Source organism: Oncorhynchus masou, chromosome 10, assembly GCF_036934945.1.
Source record: "Oncorhynchus masou masou isolate Uvic2021 chromosome 10, UVic_Omas_1.1, whole genome shotgun sequence".
Taxonomy (NCBI): Eukaryota; Metazoa; Chordata; class Actinopteri; order Salmoniformes; family Salmonidae; genus Oncorhynchus; species Oncorhynchus masou.
In genome coordinates this window covers 23154983-23178047 of record NC_088221.1, presented here as the reverse complement: position 1 = coordinate 23178047, position 23065 = coordinate 23154983, and the positions used below count along the sequence as shown (strand labels likewise).

Here is a 23065-nt window from a genome sequence, read left to right as displayed (position 1 = left end):
ATCACTGCCAAAGATGCTTCAACAAAATACTGGTTACAGGGTCTGAATACTTATACAAATGTGATATTACTATTATTTTTTTTATACATTTGCAAAAATGTATAAAGGTTGTTTTTGCTTTGTCATTATTGGGTATTGTGTGTAGGTTGATAAGGGGGAAAAACAATTTAATTTATTTTAGAATAAGGTTGTAACGTAACAAAATGTGGAGAAAGTCAAGGGGTCTGAATACTTTCCGAATGCACTGGAATAGGCCTCTCACTCACTCTTACACTCTCTTTCTCTCTCTCACACTCTCTCTCTCTCTCAGTTAAAATGGGGTTGTGCTTATAGAATAAGGCTATCTGACAATTTAAGTGAATAATGTATCTAAACTTATTTAGCATTGTGTGCTATAAGCAGGCGGCAAGCGAATGGATCCTGCAAAGTCGCTCAGTCAGTCTCGGCTACTCAAGCCTATCCTAAACTTGCGCAATAGGCTGGTGTCTGTTCAAATAGCCTATTGTTGTTCCTTGAGAACTCCGTCTATCTTTCATGTGTCTGCGAGAAAGTATACACTTCATAGCAGCCTTACAAATTATGCAGCGGTTCAAGTTGCCATGGCAGGAGTGACTGAGAGAGGCGACCAGTCTCTCCACCAACCCAATGACTGTAAAAATAATTGACAAAGCCATCGATCACGTGACAACATTCATTCTTATGTGAAGACTCAATAGCACATTGAAGCCAAATTCAGTCAATTAAGATGGCATCTCATGAAGACATAACATGCGCAGTTTGAGCTACTCCAGGAAGTGACATTGCAGGCTCTCCGTGCTGCCCCTCTCATTGAGTAACTATAGTTGAAGGCCGACCAGGGTACTGCAGGCTGCTATTAGTAACTAAATTATCCTTATAACTGCTTCTGTGTGCGATACTTTTTTTCGGTTCAAGGACATGCATCTAGTGCATTAGAAGCAATTATTGGTACTATGATTGTCTTCTAAATATTTCCTTATTTACTTATTTACAGAAAGATTGACCACGAAGACTGCCATTCCCATATTCACAATATGGGGGATCACGTTTTCTGCAAACAATGCCTGCAGCACCGCGTTCGGCCTTTCACTCCCGTGGCTTTAATGAGAGTTGGCAAATCGTTCTCCCTGCTCCAACCCCCCGCCCACATCCCATACTGAGCTGCGCTGCTGCTGCTGTGTTTAGTTGGGAAGACTGCAGGTCTTTCCCTTAACTTTCTGTTAGGCAGAAAGCTTTTGACTTTCCCTATCACCGAAATGTGCCCAAACCAGAGAAGACACAAGACACAAGATGTGCTTTCTTTAAAAGTCTACATCCATGAGCGCCACAGACTATGCCCCCCCCCCCCCCCCCCCCCCCCCCCGCCATAATGTAGTCCGGCAGTTGCAGTCTCCCGAGTCTTTCATTCAAAGGAAGCTTAGAAAACAATACATGATTTTTAGTCAAAGTGTTGCCTACTGAAAATCAATTGCGTAAGCCAAAAACATCCGATTTGTCGAAAGGTTTGAAAGTAGCTTGAATCCACACCCCCGTGCCTAAAATAGGTTTTTTTTTATCACCCGTTTGCATTGTCAGGATGGATTTCGTATAGGTAGCGTATCGTGCTATTTTGCTGTTGACATCGAAACTGGAAAATATTCGCTTTTTTAATCTGAATTCTTATTTTTCAAACGCCTCATCCTTACTTGAGTAATACGTCTGTGTTCAAAGGGACCATTTGTGTTTAAGTGTGACAGTATGACTATATAGGATTTTATACGTTTTAAAACGGGCTGTAAAATTTTCTTTCGGGACCTAAACTGTTAATTTCCCCCCTCCGTTGGCCATAGAAGAGAACGCTGCGTGGGCTGCAAGATCATTTGAGAGTGCATTTTGTTTCTCCTCCAATCCGATACACAGAGCTCAATCCCGATATGCCCAATGGGGAGAAGGGGTGGCTCTAACGAATTTGAATGAAGAGAGTATCTTTCGGCGCCATTTTCGAGTGAGCTGCGTTTGCTTCAACAGCTGTGAGGAGCGGCTGCTGAGAGTAGGCGAGTCGAGTGCTGGAGCTGTCGAAAGAGAAGAAAATTATTTCCAGACACTCAAAAAATATCACAAACATATTAAAATTATCCCGGTAAAAGAACACCGACGGATGGTGGACGAATTAAAGGAAAATAGTACGTCGTATCGCCCGGTGGAGACGTTAGATGGTTAGCTAGTGGATGCTAGCGAGAAGAAAGGGGTGTCTGACTTGGCTACCTTGAGAAATGCAACATTTTAGAAATACATTTGCGACAAATTTAGTGGACCTTTCTAAAAAATAATTAAAAAATGTAGAAATTATTTCAGGGTCAAGTGAGTGGAGTATGACCGGTGGAATGTGGATTTGTTACAGTTATAGTCCGTTTTTGTTACGTTCAGTTTGAGCGGGAGGCGCTGAACGGGCTGTCGGCGCGGCTGTCAACATGCACGGCAAGCTGTGGCTTTATCGCTCCCTTTTTGAAGACGATACAATGATTTACATTTAAGGGTTGTAGGGCTGAGGACCCCGTTTCATGTTATCCACTTTTTTTTCTATTTTTGAGGAATTTAAGTATAAGTAGTCGCTTACCTACTAATTTGATCATGTTTTCTAGTTAACGTTAATGGATTCGCCTGATGGAAAGCTTTTCACAACCTCTCATGGTAAGTGTGTGTATTGATTGCTGTTTCAACTAACAAGAGAATGAATTAGCCTGCCACCAAATCGACAATTCTACCAGCTTGTGATACGTCTATTTGCTCACTGATTGTCTCGTTTGTTTTGACATCCCGATGTTTTCAGCCTAATGAATAACTAGCTACGTTGTGTAGGTAGTCTAATTGTCTGTCTGAACAGTTGCCAGTTTTGCTATCGTTTAATGTATCTTGACTTAACATCTTAGTTATTTCCAAAGCGACCAAAATAAAAATCAGCTGGCCTAGTTAGCACTTTTTTCCTATGAATGAGATGGTGTTTGCTCAGTCAGTCGTTACAATGTGGCGCTCGCCTGTGTGATTGCAACATACGGTTTAACTTTGACCAAACAGTACGTGAGTTAAGACAATTAAAATGTACAAGCGGTGTTGTCAAGGCTGCGTAAATGTCTGATACAATACAATGCAATGTTTCAGCCTTGATTGACTTTCACTAGGTATCCAGAATATTAACCGCATTGAATAATTAATAGTATGCTATAATGTAACGTTTGTTACCAGAGTGAGTCCTTTACTGCAGTTTAAACTACCAATTAATTTACTAGTGCGCTTTATTCGGTGGCGGGGGAGGCGGCTTGCTGACACTAGACCGATGCAATATGGTAGGCTCTAATACGAGTCATACTATTTTCGTCCTGTCGTTCACTGTACTGAAATCGTGGCGCTGTGTAAAACTTTATCCAACTAGAAAAAAGCGTGTCGTATTGTTAGGCCTGCTCAACAAGGACATTATATTATTTCCCCACGTAATATACACTTCAGTTCTTTTAATCCTGCCCCACCATGGCCTTCTACTACAACTCTTCATACAGAATAACCTTATTTCAGTTTACTTTTTAATCCTGAGCTCCTTTCCACCAAGCAATTATAGTCATCTTATGTTTTGTAGCCTACCAAACTACTCAGAACTCCCCCTTCCTTGTCGACAAAACTAAAAGTGGCGACTGGTCTGCTGCATTAGGGGTCAAACGTCTTAATTGATGTAAAGAGTTCTACTCTTGTCATGTGATGTCAAAATGGGGTTAACAAGAATTAAAACTTGGGCCAGTTTCCACGTCTTTTGGTCCCAAGAACATTGCATTTAGACAAAGTCTCCCCTCGGGAACTCTACCTACTCTAGAGTTGAGGCTTTTCTAATTGTATTCATTCGAAATTGAATATGACCTACTCTTGCCCTTTATTTTTCTCAAGGAATTTCCCCCCAAAAAACAGGTTTGATTGCTTTTCTTTTAAAATATTTTCGATTTGGTGCAACCCTGTCCCTGGGTTGTCTAAACTGCTCACGACTTCTACAGCATAATCAAATATCTATTGAATTGGCTCCTGTTGAATCCAAGGCGTGTATTAAGTGACATAGCCTGACTCGTATGTACAGGGAAATATCAATTATACTTGAACTTAAGACAAAATATCTATTGTTACTAGCTACCATTGTAGCAGAACAGAGATGATAGATGTATTTGATTTTGTATCAATTAGGCCACCCTACTATGGTCAGTTAAAGCAGATGGGAGTTAGTTTTAAACCCTGGGCTTAGACAGGAGTAGTTCTAATATAATTTTGTTCCTGTGATCTCTGCTAAACCTAGCGTGAGGGGAAAAACCCTCAAAACCACATTGTGGAGGTGGTAATGCATGAAGCTTTTTTCTGTTTTTTATTTATTTTTTACAAGCCCAATCTTGAGCATATGAAGTTCTCACGTTGTCATTCCTATAAGGAAATGCATCCGAATTTGAAAAGATAACTTGGGTTTGTAGAATGCACCATGTGAAATACACTTTACTGTTTTGAGTGATATCAAGTGAACATTTTCCCCCTAATGTCGATTATTGGTATGTTTGTGTTGACTTAAACTGGCAAGTGCAGACTGGTGTCAAGTATTTATTTGCCCAGTTTAACCTGGTTCTCCAGAGAGAAACGGGGAAAAGAGACCCTCCAATGCAACATGAGTGTAGTTGTGAGTGTCATATGCAGCCCACATCATGCTCACTACGGTAGTTTTGTCTTGCAAATTTTTTATCAAGAAGTGATAGTGAAGTTAGCAGTGCAGCATTTGCAGGAAGTAGACACAGTGGCATAGGAAACATTTTTTAATTATCTGCATCAACAAAAAATGTAGGCTAATGGATATTTTTGGATGTGAAATATTGGTGCTAGCTATATCATTGCTGAGAAAAGGGATATATCTGACCAAGTTAGTCAGGTGAGCCCGGTAGTGAAACACAAGTGTTAGTGTAGTTCTAGAACGTTAATGACATTTGGTGACTCATCATTCTGTATTCTCAGGCCCCTCTGGCAAAATGGGCTCCCACCCCCATTTCCTGGTGGGGTTGTGCCTCCTCTGCTCTCCCGGCCTGCTCACACGTGTGATAGCCGGTCTGTAGAGAACCACCCCATGCAGCACAAACTCTGTAGTATTTAAATTCACCATGATGCGAGCAGGTTTTTACAGGTTTTGTTGGTTATTTTCAAGGACACTGTCGTGGAGTGTGGGTCCACAACTATGCCATGTCTAAGGCAGGCCATAAAGAGGCAATAGTGGTGACTCCCTCATAAAACAGGATATTACTTCACAAGTCCTGATAGTTTTTACTCTTAACTGGTTCACTGTGGGGAATCCATGTTTGAAATTATTTGTTGAGTATTATGGTATTATGTAAAATGTTGTATTGATATGTTCTCCCCACAAAATGTGTGGCTGCTGTTGATGTCACCAGTGCTTATATAATGTGGAGCGTATTAAGTTGCTTCTGTCATGCATACGTTTTTCCTGACTTGTTTTGCATTGGCGTCAGTCTTTGCATAGGCCACAGTGCATCCTAGTGTCACATTTGCACACGGCAGATTATTACACCTGCCCCTTCTACTAAATTACGATTCCTGTAGTGTAGGCCTACTAAAAACTATATCTCAGGTTGGTGTTATGGGCAAATATATTAGTCTTTTTTTATGCTGATGAAGTGGCAATGCCACTTGTATATCAGTAAGGGCTTTGAAAAATGTTGGTGAAGTTTGTGCAGTTCTTATTTAGTGTGTATCTTTATCACACACAGTCCCTTCAGATAGTAGTCACACCCCTAGACTTTTTACACATGTTAGACTGAATTTAAAATAGCTGAAATTGAGATTCACTGGCCTATAGACAATACCCTATGTCAAAGTGGAATTATGTTTACAAATTAATTAAAAATGAAAAGCTGAAGTGTCTTGTGTCAAGTATTCTACCCCTTTATGGGAAGCCTCTAAGTTCAGGAGTAAAAATGTGCTTAAGTTTCATGGACTCACTCCGTGTGCGATAAGTGTTAAACTTTTTTCTTTTGAATGACTACCTCATCTCTACCCCACGCACAATTATATGTAAGTTCCCTCAGTCGAGTAGTGAATTTTAAACACTGATTCAACCACAAAGACCAGGGAGGTTTTTACAATGCATCACAAAGAAGGGCAGCTATTGGTAGATGGGTTATAAAAATAAATAAAAACAGACATTGAATATCCCTTTGAGCATGGTGACATTATTAATTACACTTGGTATCGATACACCCAGTCACTACAAAGATAATGTCCCTCCTAACGTAGTTGCCAGAGAGGAAGAAAACTGCTCAGGGTATTCACCATGAGGCCAATGGTAAATTAAAAACCTTTAGTTTAATGGCTGTGATGGAAGAAATCGGAGGATGGATCAACAACATTGTTTTTCAACAATACTAACCTAATTGACAGTGAAAAGAAACCCTGTACGGAATAAACATGTTCCTAAACATTCATCCTGTTTGAAATTGCGGCAAATAAATTAATTTAATGTCCGGAATACAAAACGCTATGTTAGGGGCAAATCAACAGTCTTGAGTACCACTTCATATTTTCAAGCATGGTGGTGGTTGTATCATGTTATGGTGAAACTTAATCCTAGAGGGAAAACCTGGTTCAGTTTCTGGTGGAAAGCAGATGCATTCACCTTTCAACAGGACAATAACCTAAAACGTGGCCAAATAAACACTTGATTTGGTTATCAATAAGATGGTGAATGTTCCTGAGTGGCCAAGTTACAGTTTTGAATTACACATATTTTAAAATCTAAGGCAGAACCTGAAAATGGTTGTCTAGTGATGATCAACAACCAATTTGACAGCTTGAATAATTTTTTTGTTTAAGAATAATGGGCTAATGTTGCACAACTCAAACTCACAGCTGTAGTCGCTGCCAAAGGTGCTTCTGAAAAGTATTCACTTGGGTGTGTATTTCATTTTCAATAAATGTGCAAACATTTCTAAAAACACGTTTTCACTTTGTCATTATGGGGTATTGTGTGTGTGTGTAGATGGGCGAGGAGAAAACATTGAATACATTTTTGAATACATTTTGAATTCAGACTAACACAAAATGTAGAATAAGTCAAGGGGTATGAATACTTTCTGAAGGCTGTCTTGTGTGTGGGGATATAGTACTGTGCAGTGCAAAACCTTTTATATCCCAGTAAATATTGCTCAGTCTGTATGGACAACATAATGTGTTGTGACTAACGCTGTAATTCTATGGCTTTACTGTGTAGACACCTTATGGTGGTTGTATGGATGTGCTAGACTGCTGATATGTCTAAATGCAGTATTTAATGTATTAGTGATGCCGATAACATCACTCATGACATTTTAACTAATGCTGTCTGGTTGCACCATTTTTAAATCCTCCACAATAAGTTTGACTCCATCCTATTGAAACACATGGTGTATTTTACATGTCAATTCAGGCTTGCCTTAAGGGAAGATACTGGTAAACATGGCTGCCCCACTTACTTAAAATACTCATACTTACAGAATATTATGTAGTAACATTTGAAAATATGGTTGTCCTTTCTAGCTTCAGCCTTCCAGTTCGGCTTTTCACTTTTCTTTTTTACACTGGTTGTAGTCAAATGGTTACAAGCGGTCCTTGAGCTTAATTGTGTAAAAATATATCATTCATATTGTTTGTGTATGGGTGCCAGTCCACACAACTGTAAGATGACTATGGGATATAGTCACTCTCTTTAGGCCACATCAAATGAAATGGAGTATCTTATCAGTCAGTCAACCGCGTGGGGGAGATGTGAGAATGTAACCGTAGTGGCACTCTGCTGGGCCTCTCTTCCGCTGGGTTTGGGGATGTTTCATGATGTCCCCACTCCACCGGCCCCCAGCATCACAAAGTGGCATAGCCCTCTTTACACGTCACGAACGGGAACTGTGGATAAATTTAAAAAAAAAAATGTATCAATGTGTCTAACATTGTAGTTATATTTTGGGGCCCTATGCTAAACCTAGCTTGTGGGATGGGGAGGGAGAGACTGTCATAGGACTCAAATGTGGGAATGCATCGCAGAACAGTTTAACTGTAAGTTGGGGTTTGTGTGTGAGTTTAGACACTTGTCAGAATGGAGAGTTTTGGCCCAAGCATGTTGATGGGGTGCACTGTGTACGTGTGAGAGTGCTTTGGATACACTGGGGGTGTGTCTCTTAAATCCACACACCCCTCTTTTCCTCTTTCTCTCACACACCCCTCTTCCTCTTTCTCTCACACACTGAGCTTGGATCCTAATCTCCCTCACTGCTAGTTCTCTGGCCTGCTCCTCTCATGGAGAGATGACTCATGTTGATTACTAATGCGACAGGCGTTGGTTTGGTGTCAGTGTTTATGGCCGGGTGAGGGTTGTTTCTGTCATTTCTCTGTGGGTCCAGTGCCGAGGAGGCGTCGGTCAGGACGTAGCTCTGAAATGGCCGGCGTCACACTGCTTCTGCTTTGTCTACTTCCTGTTGATGGCTTTTCTGGCCCTGCAGTGGGGAGATAGAGCGGCTCTATTGAAGTGGTAAGTAGTCAAGAGAAACACCTAGTTCTAGTGTTTTGGTAGTTAACCAAGTTTTGTGTACAATGTACATTCATGTGTTTGGTTTACCGTACAGGCAGGGCAGTTGTGAGCCTGGGGTTTTTGTGTGGGGCATTCTTTTTCTCCAGACGCATGCTGTTCATGGGAATAGTTGTATGGGAAGCCCTCTCCCTAACCTTGGCTGGATGTCCCCCCCCAGTTTACTATACATGCATCTGGACCGGTATGTAGAGTTGAGATAAGGCTGGTTGTGTTAATGTTTTCAATTGGGTTTTATGTTTTCCACATACAACCGGGTTTGAATTTTGTTTACCTCTCCTCTTCTGCATTATCAGATGGTCGGCCTGCCAGGCTTTTTTTTCTCATCCCTAGTGTTCTCAGTCCTCAACATTTAATTGACTTGAAAATATATTGTGTAGTGTTTACCAGTTGATCTTTTTCCTTTATTTTCTCTAGTGCTGTGTTGGAGTGAGAAGGGCCCTACTGTAACAGACCCGCCTGACTGTGAATGGGGAGATAGATTGGTGCTCGGAGGTCACTCGCAAGTCTCCATTAGTGGAGTCGCGTGAAATTAACAAACTGTAGGCTTGGTTTGTGTGTACCTTCTCTGACATTGGTGTTGTGCAGAGGGAACCCCAGTCAGTCAGTTAGCTCTGCGGTCACTCTGCCTGCCTTGTGCTCTACTGGGCATGTGTTGTGTTGTGTTGGACAAGTGGGAACGGACTGCTGGAGTTTTTGCAGGATTAACACCCACAACTGCATGACCGGTGTTTCTATGGCTCAGAAGGGTTCCTATTTATAGATGTCAGGCCTGGTGTAAATTACTATAAACAATAAACTGAACCTCTACCTCCCTGCCTGCACACACCCCTGTCCAAAACAGTTACCTCTGGCTAGTTACTCACCACATTAAACTCTACTATTTTAGGGTGAAATGAACTCTCTAAAATACATGAATACACCCAAACCAAGTGTGGAATGGTCAGCTTTAAGTCCCTAACCATTCTTGATGAATGCTGATAATTGTGATTTTGGTTTAATGTGACTGGATTTTGGTAGTTGGGTTCTGTTAATAGTGATTATATTCTGTTCAATTTATTATAATGATTTTATGAAAAATGCAGTGTCGTGTGTGGGAGAGGGATAGTAAGAAATGTGTTTGTAGGTTGTGTGTCATTGAAGTATAATTCAAATGTAGGCCTATATTATATTTTAGAAAGTGATAGTTTGACTTTTTAAAGATAGCATTCTTAGATAATGGACAAGAACATGCCTCCATACACAAGTACCCAGTTCTTCCAACTTCAGTCTAGTTACATCATGTAGTTACACCATGTCATGGTGTAACTAGACTAAAGTTGGAAGTACATCTGTGTTATTGTGTATGGAGGGATGTTCTTGAAAATAAAGCCATAGCTAAGGAAATTGCCCTATTATGTTGAGTTTGACTTTAACTATATTATTTATTTATTTTATCTAGTGTGCCATTTTAGATGTATGTGAAGTTGCATGGGACTGCTTTCAAAACTAAAATCCTTTCCCAGAATGTAATATCAGGCATGTATAACTTGTTCAGTTATTTGAAATGTATTTGCATGTTTGGTACTAGTTGCTGTCTAAACTGAATTATGATGTAACTGCTTTTTATACTCAACAGCATTGTGCATACAATCCTCATAACCTACTTAAAATAATCAAAGAAATTATAACTTTTCCCTCAACTGAAGTCTGGATGTATCAACTCTTATCAAATTAATTATTTAAATGATAATCATTCTCCTATTGAATAACAATAAAGCAACATTTTAACATTTACATAAAACAATTGTCAGTATAGTGTAGAAACTTCTTAGAAATGTACCATATAGCCTACACAACATACACACATAGCAGAACAGACTTGTGTTACAAGTGAGGCTAAACTAAATTTGCTCTTGACAAGAGAAGGGTTTGTGATGGGGGGGTCTAGAGCGTCCTGCCCCTGTGGAAAGGGGTCACTCGACCTTTGCCCCCAGAGTCAGGTCACTCTGAGTTGCTTATTCAGGGTGCGAGCCATAGGAACTGGTTAAAAGGCTGAGGAACAGAGGCGACAATGGGAGAGAGCAGGGAAAGGTTAAAGCCATAATGGTGTGTGTGGATATTGGGTTGTAGTGACAACTGGTCAAGGCTCCTCTTGGCCCACTGATGCAGTCTGAGGCCTCATTCAATAACCTGGTTTGAGTTAATTTATGATTTTTCATGAAGGTAAAGCGGGAGCGAGAGAGACCCAGAGAGGGAATGTCTCAAGGAGTGGGAGTGGTGTGTGGAGTGCACAAGTGTATTATTTTTCTTTCTTTAGATCAAATCGGGTTAGATTTATTTTCAATCAGCCGGGAGAGTGGGAATGCAATTTAATTAGAAAAATATGACATGCCTGATGTGAAATGTAATCAACTGAAATGAAGTAAGTCTGTATACTGTAGTTGCTGGTATGTAAAGTGGTACAGTTTAATTATTTATTACGATGTACATGAGTCTGAAGCATTAATATTATTCAGGCAATAATTAACACTTCTCGTGTTTGTATTTACATAGTGACCAGAATACACCTTTGCTAACGCAGATTTTCATTTTTAATTAGTGTTCTAGATAAACCACTAAAACTTGGACCTTAACTAGAAATATTTCTTGTCAGCGTCATGAAATATAGGCCAGTTGCAATTGAGGCCCCCATTTCAAAACCTCTTTTAAAAAGGGGACATATTTAAGTGACCTATCTAGAAGTCATTTGTGGTTTGCTTTGCTGCACATTTAGTTGTCAGTGGCTATTTAACTAATTATCTGAGAGAATTTGTATGAGGGAAACGGAAATCTATTAATCATTAGTTTCCTTGCGTGTCTTTTGACCCACCTTGTCCAAATTAATATTTGTGCCTCAGAGAGGGAGAGTGTATTTGTATCCCTCGCTCACACTCTGTCCTGGTTAAGTACTTTCTGTTCTATGAACACTTAGCAGAACACAATGGAGCAGGCATTATCTTTTGTAACCCAAAAGCACTCCGCCACAGAACACCTGGGATACTGCCATCAATGGTCAACACTATCCCCTGGTCATGTAGATTTTGTGTATCATACTTCCCGTGGAGTCTTGTACAGGTGAAAAGGCTTCAAGTTGAGGCTCACTCAAATCTTAACTGAAATGGTGAAGAATATGAAATACTGAAAAGATTGTGTTAGGAGGCCATAGGACGCAACGATCTGAAATTCTAATAAATTAAAACACATCCTATCAGCTGTTTAGTACAATTTCACCTTTTGGGGGGGGGGGGGGTAAATGACTAAAGATATTATTTCTCATATGGTGTAACTTGAGTGAAAATTAAATCCTGTGAGAAAATCCTAGGCCAAATGTCTTTTTAGCTAACTGGCAGTCCTGCTGTTAATTTAGAAGTTGTAGTGTAATTAAACTGTAAGATGCCAAATGTGTTTGTGTTCACTTCTCTGCTCCCACCCTGTAATACCAGGGCCCATCTCTCGACACAGCACTGTTAACGCTGGGTTATTTCCTTATACACCCACAGTTGCCCCAGATGGCGTCATTGTTTGTTAATCATTATAAACACCCGCTTAGAATAGAAAAACCACACATTATTCTCTCATTTCTGATGTGTTTTCCAAATGCTTTATTTTAAACTCTGACAAGGTCCAGTTGTAATTCATGGTGATGGACTTCATATCCTTGGATTTTGGATGCCTCTGTTGTACACACAGATTTGTGGTCATTTTTCACACACAACCCAGTCCCCTTCTAATAAGTTACACCAATCATTTATGAAGATGCTATCGCTGGCTGGCCAGGGGGGAGTGGATCATCAACTAATTAATGGTCTTCCAGACGTCCCTTTTTTTCTGTTGGTGACATTGATCAGAGTTGTTGAATTGTGCCATAGTGCATTAGTGATATTACCAGAGTGGTTATCGGACCTGATCAAATCAGCGGAAGCAGGCGATATTTGGAAACTAGGGTAACCATAATTGTGCCTATGGTGCTAGTTAATACCACACCATAACTGGTGTATCACATTATAAACCCTGTTTGTCTGTTTGCTGCTCTACTTTTCAATAGGTTCCCCTTTGACCAGATGGAAGTTGAAGGATGTTTCGTTCAAACAGTCAACCGTATTTTTTCCCCCAGTATAATAAATGTGACTTAGCAGAGTTTGGGACTAGTCTGTCAAGTGACTTGGACATTGACATTGTGATTAGAGATTTATGTCCATTTGTCATGCTGTGGTTCAGTCTAATAGTACTTATGTTCTACTGATCTTGGGGGATATAGTGAGTTATGAATTTTCATTCTTGAACTGACTGATTACTTTCAAAATGGGCATTTTCTAGAGGTATAGCAATTGCCAGATTTTTATTGTTGAATAATTAAGATGTACATGTCTGAGCTGTAATATTTGTAATTTTGGAAACAAAATGCTGTATGCAGATAAATTATATTTACTCTAACCCAAGCCTTGAGGCCAGATTTATAAACATGGCACTATAGTTTAGCTAAGTAAAACTGGCCTGATGTGCGATTTGAAAGTGAAGTGATTGAAACTGCATCACCCCTTCAATGTAGCTGATTCAGTCTCAACCAGTCATAATACACAAACACACGTGATCTGTTGTAGAAGAGAGAAAAAGTACAACCTCAGTACTTTGCCTTTTTTATTTAGATGATTATTTACCCACATTCTCTTCTGTGCTTTTCAGATGGTTTGAGAGTCCTGGAGTTCCTTTCAGACACTGATAGGCCATCTGGATGCTGCTTTCGGGTGATTCCTCACAATTTGAGAAATTATTTTAATTTCTACAATGTAATCCATATAATGTTCCTTTGGAGGAAGTATTGTTGGCATATATTTGACATTTTGTATCTAAAAGCATGTTTGAGAAATAATCGATCGGTGTTGGCCGACCCAGACACCATAACTGTTGCTCTATATGGGGCACAAACATAATCTTCATGTTATTTAAAACCTCATTGTGTACTCTAAAATGAGAAACATTTACATAATTAAATCTATTAGGATTTTGAAAAGTATGAAAATTATACATTTCTCATTGTGTTTTATGGACTGTTTTACTGACACAAGGTAAGAGTGGGATCTCTGGGACTTTTTTTGTTATGACCAAATATATGTGGGGTATGTAGAACTCCATTCTTCCTATTGCGAGTACATTATACTGTACTCTGGTGTACTGTACTGAACGCTACTCTTCTGTTCTGTACTGGCAATAGAATGAATGGAGTTCTACATACCCCACATATATTTGGTCATAACTAACAAACAAAAAAGTCCCAGAGATCCCACTCTAACCGTCTGTCAGTAAAATATGAGAAATTGAAGTCTCTATATTTGTGATACCTTTCAAAATATGAAATGTACATTGAAATCTTGCATAATGAAATGTTTTACTCATTTTAGTGGACACAATGAGGTTTCAAATGATAAGATGCCGTTTGTACCCCCATATAGATCAACAGTTATGGTATCTTGCAATGCTCCTGGGTAGGGCTGAAATGTAAAATATGCTAACTTGGAATAATTATTTCTCAAATATGCTTCTAAATACAAATTTCAAATATATGTCAACAATACTTCATCCAAAGGACCATTTTATGGATAATATTGTGACAATCCCCCCAAAAATCCCTTTTTGTTCTAGTTTCATGTGGAATTACTGTTTCTTTCTCCAACGTGTGAGGGGGAGAGAGTGAGCCAGAGGATGAGGGTATGCAGGAGAGGGAGTTGGAGAGGATGTGTGTGTGTATGCAGGGAGTGAGAGGTGTGTGTGTGTGTGTAAGGGAGAGAATCAGATGATGAGAGATGGAGCTGGTTGTGGTGGTGCTGTAGCAGCACAGAATGGTTTGTGGGTTACACAGAGATGCAGGCCGTACTGTGCTGCCGCAGTAACGCCTGGACAGACAGCATCTGTGGAACTACCCGGAAAAGAGTGTGGGAGAGTGTGTGTGTGGGATCCGACTGCCTCATCACTGGCTGCCTTGCTGTAGCAGCACGTAAATATTGGAGTTAAAACTACTGCTGAAGCCTCCAGTATTGAACGTGCTGCTGAAGCAAAGCTGACCGCTTACCACCGTTAACTTACGGCGAGTCTGCATGCATCAGTCCCTCTACTGCGCATCGCAGGTGAACGGTGCACAGGAGAAGACACCGAATGGAGAGGGACGCTGTGTCGTCATCTTTATGACGGGTACATAATTATTAGGTTAAGCAGTTGTTTTTGTCCATTAAACTTTTTTTACATGTATGTTTTATTTTATAGTTAATTTTTGGGGGGTTATGTTCATATATTTGTATATACATTAACATTTTCTTTGCACATTAAATCATGCAAACAAGTAGTAATTTAAACTGGCCCATGTTTTTTTGTATTGAAACGCATTTCTATTGCATTCTCTAATAAACGTTTTTGAAATGATGCACGTTTTCCTTTTTTTATATTCTCACTATATTAAGTTCGCACTTCGTAGTGTTTTAAAGTTACGGTACAACAATAGACCATCATGCTGTTAATGTGTATTGTCAAGCCAAATGCTAATTCTATCTCCATGCACTTCAGAGAAAATCCAATTATTGAAACGATACAAATAAGCAACGTAATTTATCAATTGACCATATATTTGAATTCTATGAAGGTTATAATGTGTATAGGCCTCTTGCACCAGCTTTTGGTAAAACGTTTTACTGTGCTGTAACGATCTAGTTTTTCAACCGCCTACAATGCCTTTTTGTGGGAGAAGAATACACATTAGAACCTTCACCTTTGCACTGCTGAGCAAATCAATTGAGCATTATTTTGGTAAAGATAGGCCTTGAACAAGAGTTAGTAAAACGAAGTAGCGTCCTAGCCTGTGTATAGGCCTCAAGTGAGCCGCACTGTAAGTTCAACTGTTTTATTTACATCCATTCACTTTGACTAACAGGCTATATCGGCCAATTCGGGTAAATTAGCTTTTTTGTTTCTGGGAATATTCCAAACACTAATTTCTAGCTGATCCGTTTTAAATAAACTTAATGTGTATAATAATGTAACCCTAATTTCGAAGCTTTTGGGGGTGGTTGTCTATTTTGACAATTTAAATGAGGCAGAGACAAATAGACTTATTTGGCTAAATGAGTAGAATTTTGCAATTGGCATATATATTTTAGCAAGTTTATGGGCAACCGAAGACTCGTAAACTTGTCCAACTCATTGTGGCTCGCCTACAATTAGCTTATATTTATAGCACCAGTCTTGTGTCAACACCTAAACTCGCAGGTAACATTCGCGATTGTTTATCACAACACACAGCGAGTTTCACACCTGTATATAGCGGTAAGGTCACCGAATAGGCATTTGGGACTGACAGATCTTTGGCTAATCGTGGGCAGAAAGGCATGCTATACTGTAGCGTGGCATATATGCTACTGATGATAGGCCTAACTTTGATAAAGGCCAGTGATATATTTACAAGCCATGGCCTACGAGTTCCTGCAAGGCCATGCATGGTCACACTCGCCAACTTGCAATCTACCGAGGCTAACGCTTGATCTATACTTTTTTGTCAATGTCCTTCAGATTATTGTGGCGTTGCAGCGCGTGATCAGCCTATTAAGTGTTCCTTCCAGGGAATTTGGCCAATTTGAAATGTACCAATGATATTCCCTAAGTGACCTGTCTATTGACCTATAGCGTGTCTATATTATCAGCAATTTAAAAGAGGATAGTCTACATAGGTAATATATTGTGCCAGCTAGCATAAACAAATCAATTTTATAAATTCCTATATACAATCAATTATCACAAATGGAATAAACCTCGTCGCCTGTTATCAAGATGAATCCCACTATTTATCACTTGTGGCCTAAAATCTAATTTAAAGTTTCAGGCTAATGCAGTCAACCACCAAACCACGCCCTATATTCTAGTGTGTATTATTGTGAAACTTTAGCAAAATGATTTCTTGATCTCTGGCTTGCCTATAACAGGCTTGATTTTTGGGCCTCTACCAGACTTTCAACGTGAGTGAGGCCTGGAAGCCGAGGATACGGTTATTGTGACAAGCAAATGGTGCAGAGCGCTGCAATGCCAATTAAAGGGAAAAAGGCTTATCACTGGCTAACATGGACAGATAAACGCATAGTCAGGATATGCATGGTTTGAGTCCATATCTTATTTTAGGCTTATTCTAACTTTTTAAAGCAAGAATATAAAGCAATATGTTAATTTAGTATAATACACAAATACACACATAGGCCTAGCCTACACACATTGCACTATAGACTACCATCCCGAGATGATCCGTGTCCCACACGTTTTTATAAGGCTATTTAAATAATATTTAAATGATACATTTTTTGCAATTAAATGCTTAGCCTAAAAACTTAATTGCTCAATTACTTCTACAGACCTATTTCGGGTATCGACTATGGTGGGTTTTCAGGGGAGTTTACTTTATGTAGGCAGTTGGTGTATAGAATGCTTTACACTGGTCAAAAATAGTTCTATGCATTTATCCTTTACTTCCCAAACTTTGTCACTGCACATAATTAGCGAAAAAAACATTGCCATTTTAATTACGGGTATTTTCTCTTAAAACTGTTTTGAAGAGCACCCATCCCAATGTCATGACTTTTCCATGCTTTATTTTGTGAAATTATTCGACAATATTTAGTGAGAGGCCCTAATTGTACGTCTGAAGATGGAGTGCCTTTGAAATATAAAATAACATGTCTGTTTGGGAATAGAAAAGTGTTGGCCACGCATTATAACCTCTCTTTGCGCGTTTGGAAAAGGCTACCAATCATTTTTTTTAACATTTATTTTTTATTCTGGTCATTTAAGTGCGCATCTGTTCCTTCATATAAGACTAATCATTTTACTTTAGAAATAATAAAATTCACTAGTCAGACTCGGCCTAAACTATTGCATATTCTTAAACACCTAGTGTTAATCATAATATAAACTAAATATTTACATTTGGTCGATAACTTTTTGGGGGTTATAAATACATCAATGGACATGTTGTATTGTAAAGAAAGGCCTCTGAGACACAGTTCTGTTGATTGCGCAATTTTCGCACCATATGCAATTAAGAGGTATAGCGTATATCAGCATTTCCCAACCTCGGTCCTCGGATCCCAAGTGGTGCACGTTTTGGTTTTTACCCTAACACTACACAGCTGATTCAAATGATCAAAACTGGATTATTAGTTGATTATTTGAATCAGCTGTGTAGTGTTAGGGCAAAAACCAAAACGTGCACCACTTGGGATCCGAGGACCAAGTTTGGGAAACCATGGCCTATATGTTATTCCCACGGAATGTTATCCAATATGTTGAATTTAGTTGGATTATGAATAATGAATTGGAATTGTTAGAAAATGATTGTTATGTAAGATCATTATGTATGCAGGCACCATTTCATCAGGTCATGTCATCACCCAATATTTTGGGTGCATCATTATGCCTAATTATATAATATATATGTATATTTGCATTTGTTTGAAGTCTTATAAGTTATATTAATTTAGTTATTATAGGAAAGAGAGAGACCAACTTTACATTTTCATACCTTATTTGCCCGGCAACAGTCGGGCTATATATATACATGCTGTGACGTTGGTCCTGAATTGTGGTCAGTGCTTACATCATAGGTTCATGATAGGTTTGTTGTCTGATCACGGGATTTCCGTCAGGATTTCGTTCCTTCAGAAAAGTCCAAACTGCAGGACATGACCAATGGACAGTAGAGCCTGCACGTTCATTTTTATTGGACCTATATACATGCAGTGCTGCAAATTTCAATTGAAAAGTTGTAGGCCTATGACATGGTTTGTTTTCTATATGTTGGAATAAAAAAAACGCGATGAGTTCTAAGAATTGCTCTTTTGTGATCCACTCGCAACATGCATGGATTGCATAGTTGCCCAGTGTAGGCAACAAGTGCCATCTATGACAACCCATGACATTCAAAGTTGAGCACACATTGACAGGGACTGGTACAGTTGAGTCAATCTGTATTTCATCCCAGATGTGTAGGCTATAATTTATTGTTGCCTTTCAATTTTGCAAAAATAAAGTCTACATAAGCCAAAAACATTTTTTTGAATAATGAAAATTAAATTGCTATATAGCCTAACGTGATATTTTGACAAACCATGACGATGTCTGTATAGTTATGCAACATTCAACCTTGCCCCCCGTGGAGGTTAAATGCACAGTGATGACGGATCCACAGGGAAGGCCAGCATCAAACAAGAATTTGGAACGTCTGAGCGAGTGCATGGCATTTCATAATGTCAGTATTTCATCTCACTTGAGCAGTGTGCACACCAATAGACAAGGCTTCACTTCTGACGTTTACCGGGAAAAGTGCACGTGCATAAAACAGCCGGACAATTTTGGTGAAACCCCCTCAGTCACTCAAAATAAAGGATGAAGAAAAAGACCAAATTGAAGTTTTATTTTTGGCAAAAGATGAGGCTGGTGACATGGTATGTGGCGTTATGACAACAACAGACTGTCCATAAAATAAATCAAACTCAGACTTTCTAGGTGTAAATATTAGGCCTTTGCTAAATAATCTAGCCTATGGCATGATCGTTATTTACTTTAATATGAATATGAGGTAACTCAGGCTTATCGTTGTTAAAGTGTATGATCATGATCATATGGCTTGGAGAAGGATGGCTGGTGATCCAGGACAGAGCTGCTGCTTAACATTCACCAAACAAGCTGTTCTCAAATCTGACAACATTCAATGTACTGCAATAGTGTTTTGATTCTCGTTAAGTGGTATGGTTGTTCTGTTTATATATTCTATATAAAATACTAAAATCATGATACATATGTACTTGTAAATACTTGAACAGCTTTCTAGTGTTTTTTATAAATCTACTTAGGCATATAACTTTTACATATAGGCTTTCTATCAAACTGCTGCAGCTTGCTTCAGATCCAAAAATAACATATTTGGAAATCTAAAGCAACCTACGACGTCAAAAGAAATTAGCCAGTTGTTTGAAAGAGGTTCAGGATACATTTCAGCCACGCAGCCACCAGGCATCCACTACCTCTCTCCAGCACTGCCACGCACCGGTAGCCATCTCCAGCCAGCCAGATAGCACGCGCAGGCAACTATGGCAGAGCGAGGAGACTTGGGCTGACACCACGGTCAGGCTGTCCAGCTGCGGTAGCACCAGGGCGTATAGTAACAGGCACACAACAATCACGACGACTCTCCCTAGCGTTTTGCCGTTGACACGCTGAGTCGTTGAGCAATACGCGCTACTCTCTTGGGGGACCGAGAGCTTGTCCACATCTTTGAGCTTCACCGAGTCCCAATTTTTGACGTCGAAGTTCCGGACCATGTGACCGATATCCATGTCTATCCGGGAGGGTAGCGTCGTTTCCCGGACAACGCGCAACTTCTCCCTGAACTCCTGCATCTGCTGGAGGAAGCAGAGGGGGTCAGTCACATTCCTGAAGGACTCCGCGATGCTGAGCGCGCGTCTCTGCTCCTCCAACGCAGTGCTTAGTTTGTTAATCTCGGGATCGTAGGCTTGCATCACCACCAACTTCAGCGTCTCGAAATCAGAGAGGATCTCGTTCTTTTTGTGGTCCAGGGTGCTGATCAGTTTGACGAAATAGTCCGTTACTTTCTCTGCATCCCTGGAAACTAACTGGAGTGCATTCTTCTTACTGGCTTCCAGTGTCTCCAGGCAGGTTATGGTATCTGCGCTGCGCCAGTTCTCCACTCCCTGGAACAGCTCCTCAAACGCAGCTTTCTCCTGCTCATATGCGTCTTCCAGGGCACAGAATTTATGTCCTTTATGGTCGCCAGTTGTTATGCAAAATCCACAAATAAGTTTAAAGTCTGTGGCACAAAATATATTAAGCGGTTGACCACTGTGGTGTTTGCACAGCACCATCCTGGGTAAAACTCTGATTTTGTTGTATTTCTCTACAATTCCGCGTAAGGAGTAGTTGATCTGGAGGGTGTTTATGCCGTTTTGAGGGGTCTCCTTGCGGCAACTGGGACATTTGAATGGGGGTCTCCAAACAGGTCCTCGGTTGTTCCCCTCCAGAATCCCCTCCAAGCACTTCTTGCAGAAGCTGTGCGAGCACGGCAGAACTCGCGGGTCCTCAAAGAGACAGCAGCAAATTGGGCAGGTGAGATCCTCCTCGAGAAGCTCCATGGTGTTCTGAAAAAAAAGACAACCAGGATTGAGTGGAGAACTAATCGAAAATAATAGGACAATACACTATTCATCAATCATACATACCCGTTTATCTACATCACCTAGCAGCGCAATGATTCAGAGCCATTGATGGTGGAAATGCACATCACTAGAATTACACACAACACTAAAACGCACGAAACTCCTGCGACTCCAGCGACTGGTGTTAAAATTCAGCCAACGTCAAAATGAGAAGCGTCGATGTGTCCGCGTAAAGGATGAAAATAGAAAGCGCTGTGGAACATCATGCCAGTTGCATTGGCTATTTGTCTGAAAGACGCTTCGCCACGGACCCTTGCCTAAGTTCAACGACCTACTTTTTAGTGTTCACGCTAGATTTGTTTTGTTTTCTGAGACGACATATCACGCAATCGTTAAAGTTGCACGCACAACACAACCGTTTCATCCAACTGTTCTATATGCAGAAGAGATGGTAACGATTATGTTCCCTGCCTCAACGGTAAAAGCCCGCTGAAACGTTTCCTTAGCAGTAGAAGCTATGCTACATAAACACAAACGTACACTTACGATTACCACTCCGTATAAACGAGTTGCAGTGTATAATTTAGATCACACACGAGTATGTCCTATTGGCAAGGTATTGGGTATGGCTATGACAGCTTTTGCAGGCGTAAAGCAACATGCAACTGGGGGGGGGGACCTCACCAGCTGCTGAGACGCACAGTCCAACGCAATCATACTTCTTGTTGCTGTGCAGACTTCGCCCTTTCCGGGAGAAAAATTAACCATTTCATGATCACAGTGCTATGCTGTAGTGAACCTTCCAGCTCCAAATAGCGCCCGATACAAGGGGCGCGCAGAAAATGAAACCATCTCAGTAATATTAATGGACAACGGTTTTACGCACACATTTTTTAACGGTTCACAAACAAGATGCGTTTTCTTTTTCAGTACGAAAAATACAGAGGATCCCTGCAAGTTGGAGTTGGGAGGGGGACTGTTGCCATGCAAAACATTACAGCATTAAATACTGTCACAACCACTATGTTTTTAGTCACCCGGTTTTTGTTCACTGTGTCTATCGCCCCACTTTTATACATCATTATGAAGTAATAACGATAATCTATTTAAGCAATAAGGCACGAGGGGGTCTGGTAATTGGCCAATATACCACGGCTAAGGGCTGTTCTTATGCACAACACAAAGTGGAGTGCCTGGATACAGCCATAACCCGTGGTATTTTGGCCATGTCCCACAAACCCCCGAGGTGCCTTATTGCTATTATAAACTGGTTAGAAACGTAATTAGATCGGTAAAAATAAACGTTTTGTCATACCCGTGCTATATGGTCTCATATACCACGGCTTTTATACCACGGCTTTCAGGCAATCAGCATTCATATGTATATATATGTGTGTGTGTATATATATATGTATATAAATGTATGTGAATATATATATGTATGTATATATATGTATGTATATATATGTATATATATGTGTATATATATATATATATATGTATATATATGTATATATATGTATATATATATATATGTATGTATATATATGTGTATGTATATGTATATAGATAGATAGATAGATAGATAGATAGATAGATAGATAGATAGATAGATAGATAGATAGAGATATATGTATATATATGAATCAGGTATGAGTTTAAGTTTGTAAATTAATGTTCAACTCCACCATTGAGTTTGAGTTTGTAAATTAATGTTAAACTCCACCAATGTTCAGTGCATGGATACAAAGTAGCCAATTGGAAGCACTATCAAAGGATTTAGTGATATGCTACTGAAAGTGCTCCTTACATAAAAAAAAAAAAACTCACTACATATAGGTCTACCCAGCAACATTAGGGGTGTTCATTATAGGCATTTTCCCCTTTTTTGGCAGGAGATGGAATTGCCACTCCACACACGACCATGTCATGTGTCCCAATGCTTGACACATTGATAACCAATAGCTACTAAGTCACGTGTAAAAAAAATATGTTGACCTTGATTTTCTTCCCTTGTTTCCATGCCATCAGGAGCATCTGCGTATCTTCGCAAGCAATGCGATTGGACGCATTTGAGAGGAGCGTATGTTTGGCTCATGACACTGTGTTATGGATCCCACCAGGTGTCCCTGTTTCATAATGATGGTAGCTTTTCTCATGAGCTCTTTCGGAGCTCGTTGACTTCGTCGATGTGACTCTGTTTCCG

General features: G+C 39.9%; 1 protein-coding gene and 1 long non-coding RNA gene across 5 annotated transcripts; one reads left to right on the top strand and one right to left on the bottom strand.

The window, feature by feature from the left end:
• Positions 1 to 4753: 4753 nt before the first annotated feature.
• LOC135547364 (uncharacterized) lies at positions 4754 to 15073 on the top strand. The gene is made up of 3 exons (XR_010456694.1): positions 4754 to 8581; positions 8728 to 8822; positions 9056 to 15073. It is a non-coding gene; the product is annotated as an uncharacterized LOC135547364 (long non-coding RNA).
• Positions 15074 to 19085: 4012 nt separating this feature from the next.
• LOC135547362 (tripartite motif-containing 13-like) lies at positions 19086 to 23065 on the bottom strand. 4 transcript variants are annotated; one of them, XM_064976338.1, is made up of 2 exons: positions 22858 to 23065; positions 19086 to 20841 (listed from the first exon to the last, which is right to left on the bottom strand). In XM_064976338.1, the coding sequence occupies exons 1-2, from the start codon at positions 22894 to 22896 to the stop codon at positions 19681 to 19683; spliced, it is 1200 nt and encodes a 399-aa protein (XP_064832410.1). In that variant the 5' UTR covers positions 22897 to 23065; the 3' UTR covers positions 19086 to 19680. The 4 variants fall into 4 exon arrangements, with proteins under 4 accessions (XP_064832410.1, XP_064832409.1, XP_064832411.1 ...); XM_064976337.1 differs by lacking the exon at positions 22858 to 23065 and adding an exon at positions 21544 to 21626; XM_064976339.1 differs by lacking the exon at positions 22858 to 23065 and adding an exon at positions 20923 to 21537.

Coding starts and splice junctions, on each gene's coding strand:
- LOC135547362 (XM_064976338.1), bottom strand. CDS start 22,896: ATGCTCCTGATGGCATGGAAACAAGGGAAGAAAATCAAG. Junction 20,842..22,857: donor AACAAGGGAAGAAAATCAAG/GTCAACATATTT, acceptor CTTTTTTTTCAG/AACACCATGGAGCTTCTCGA.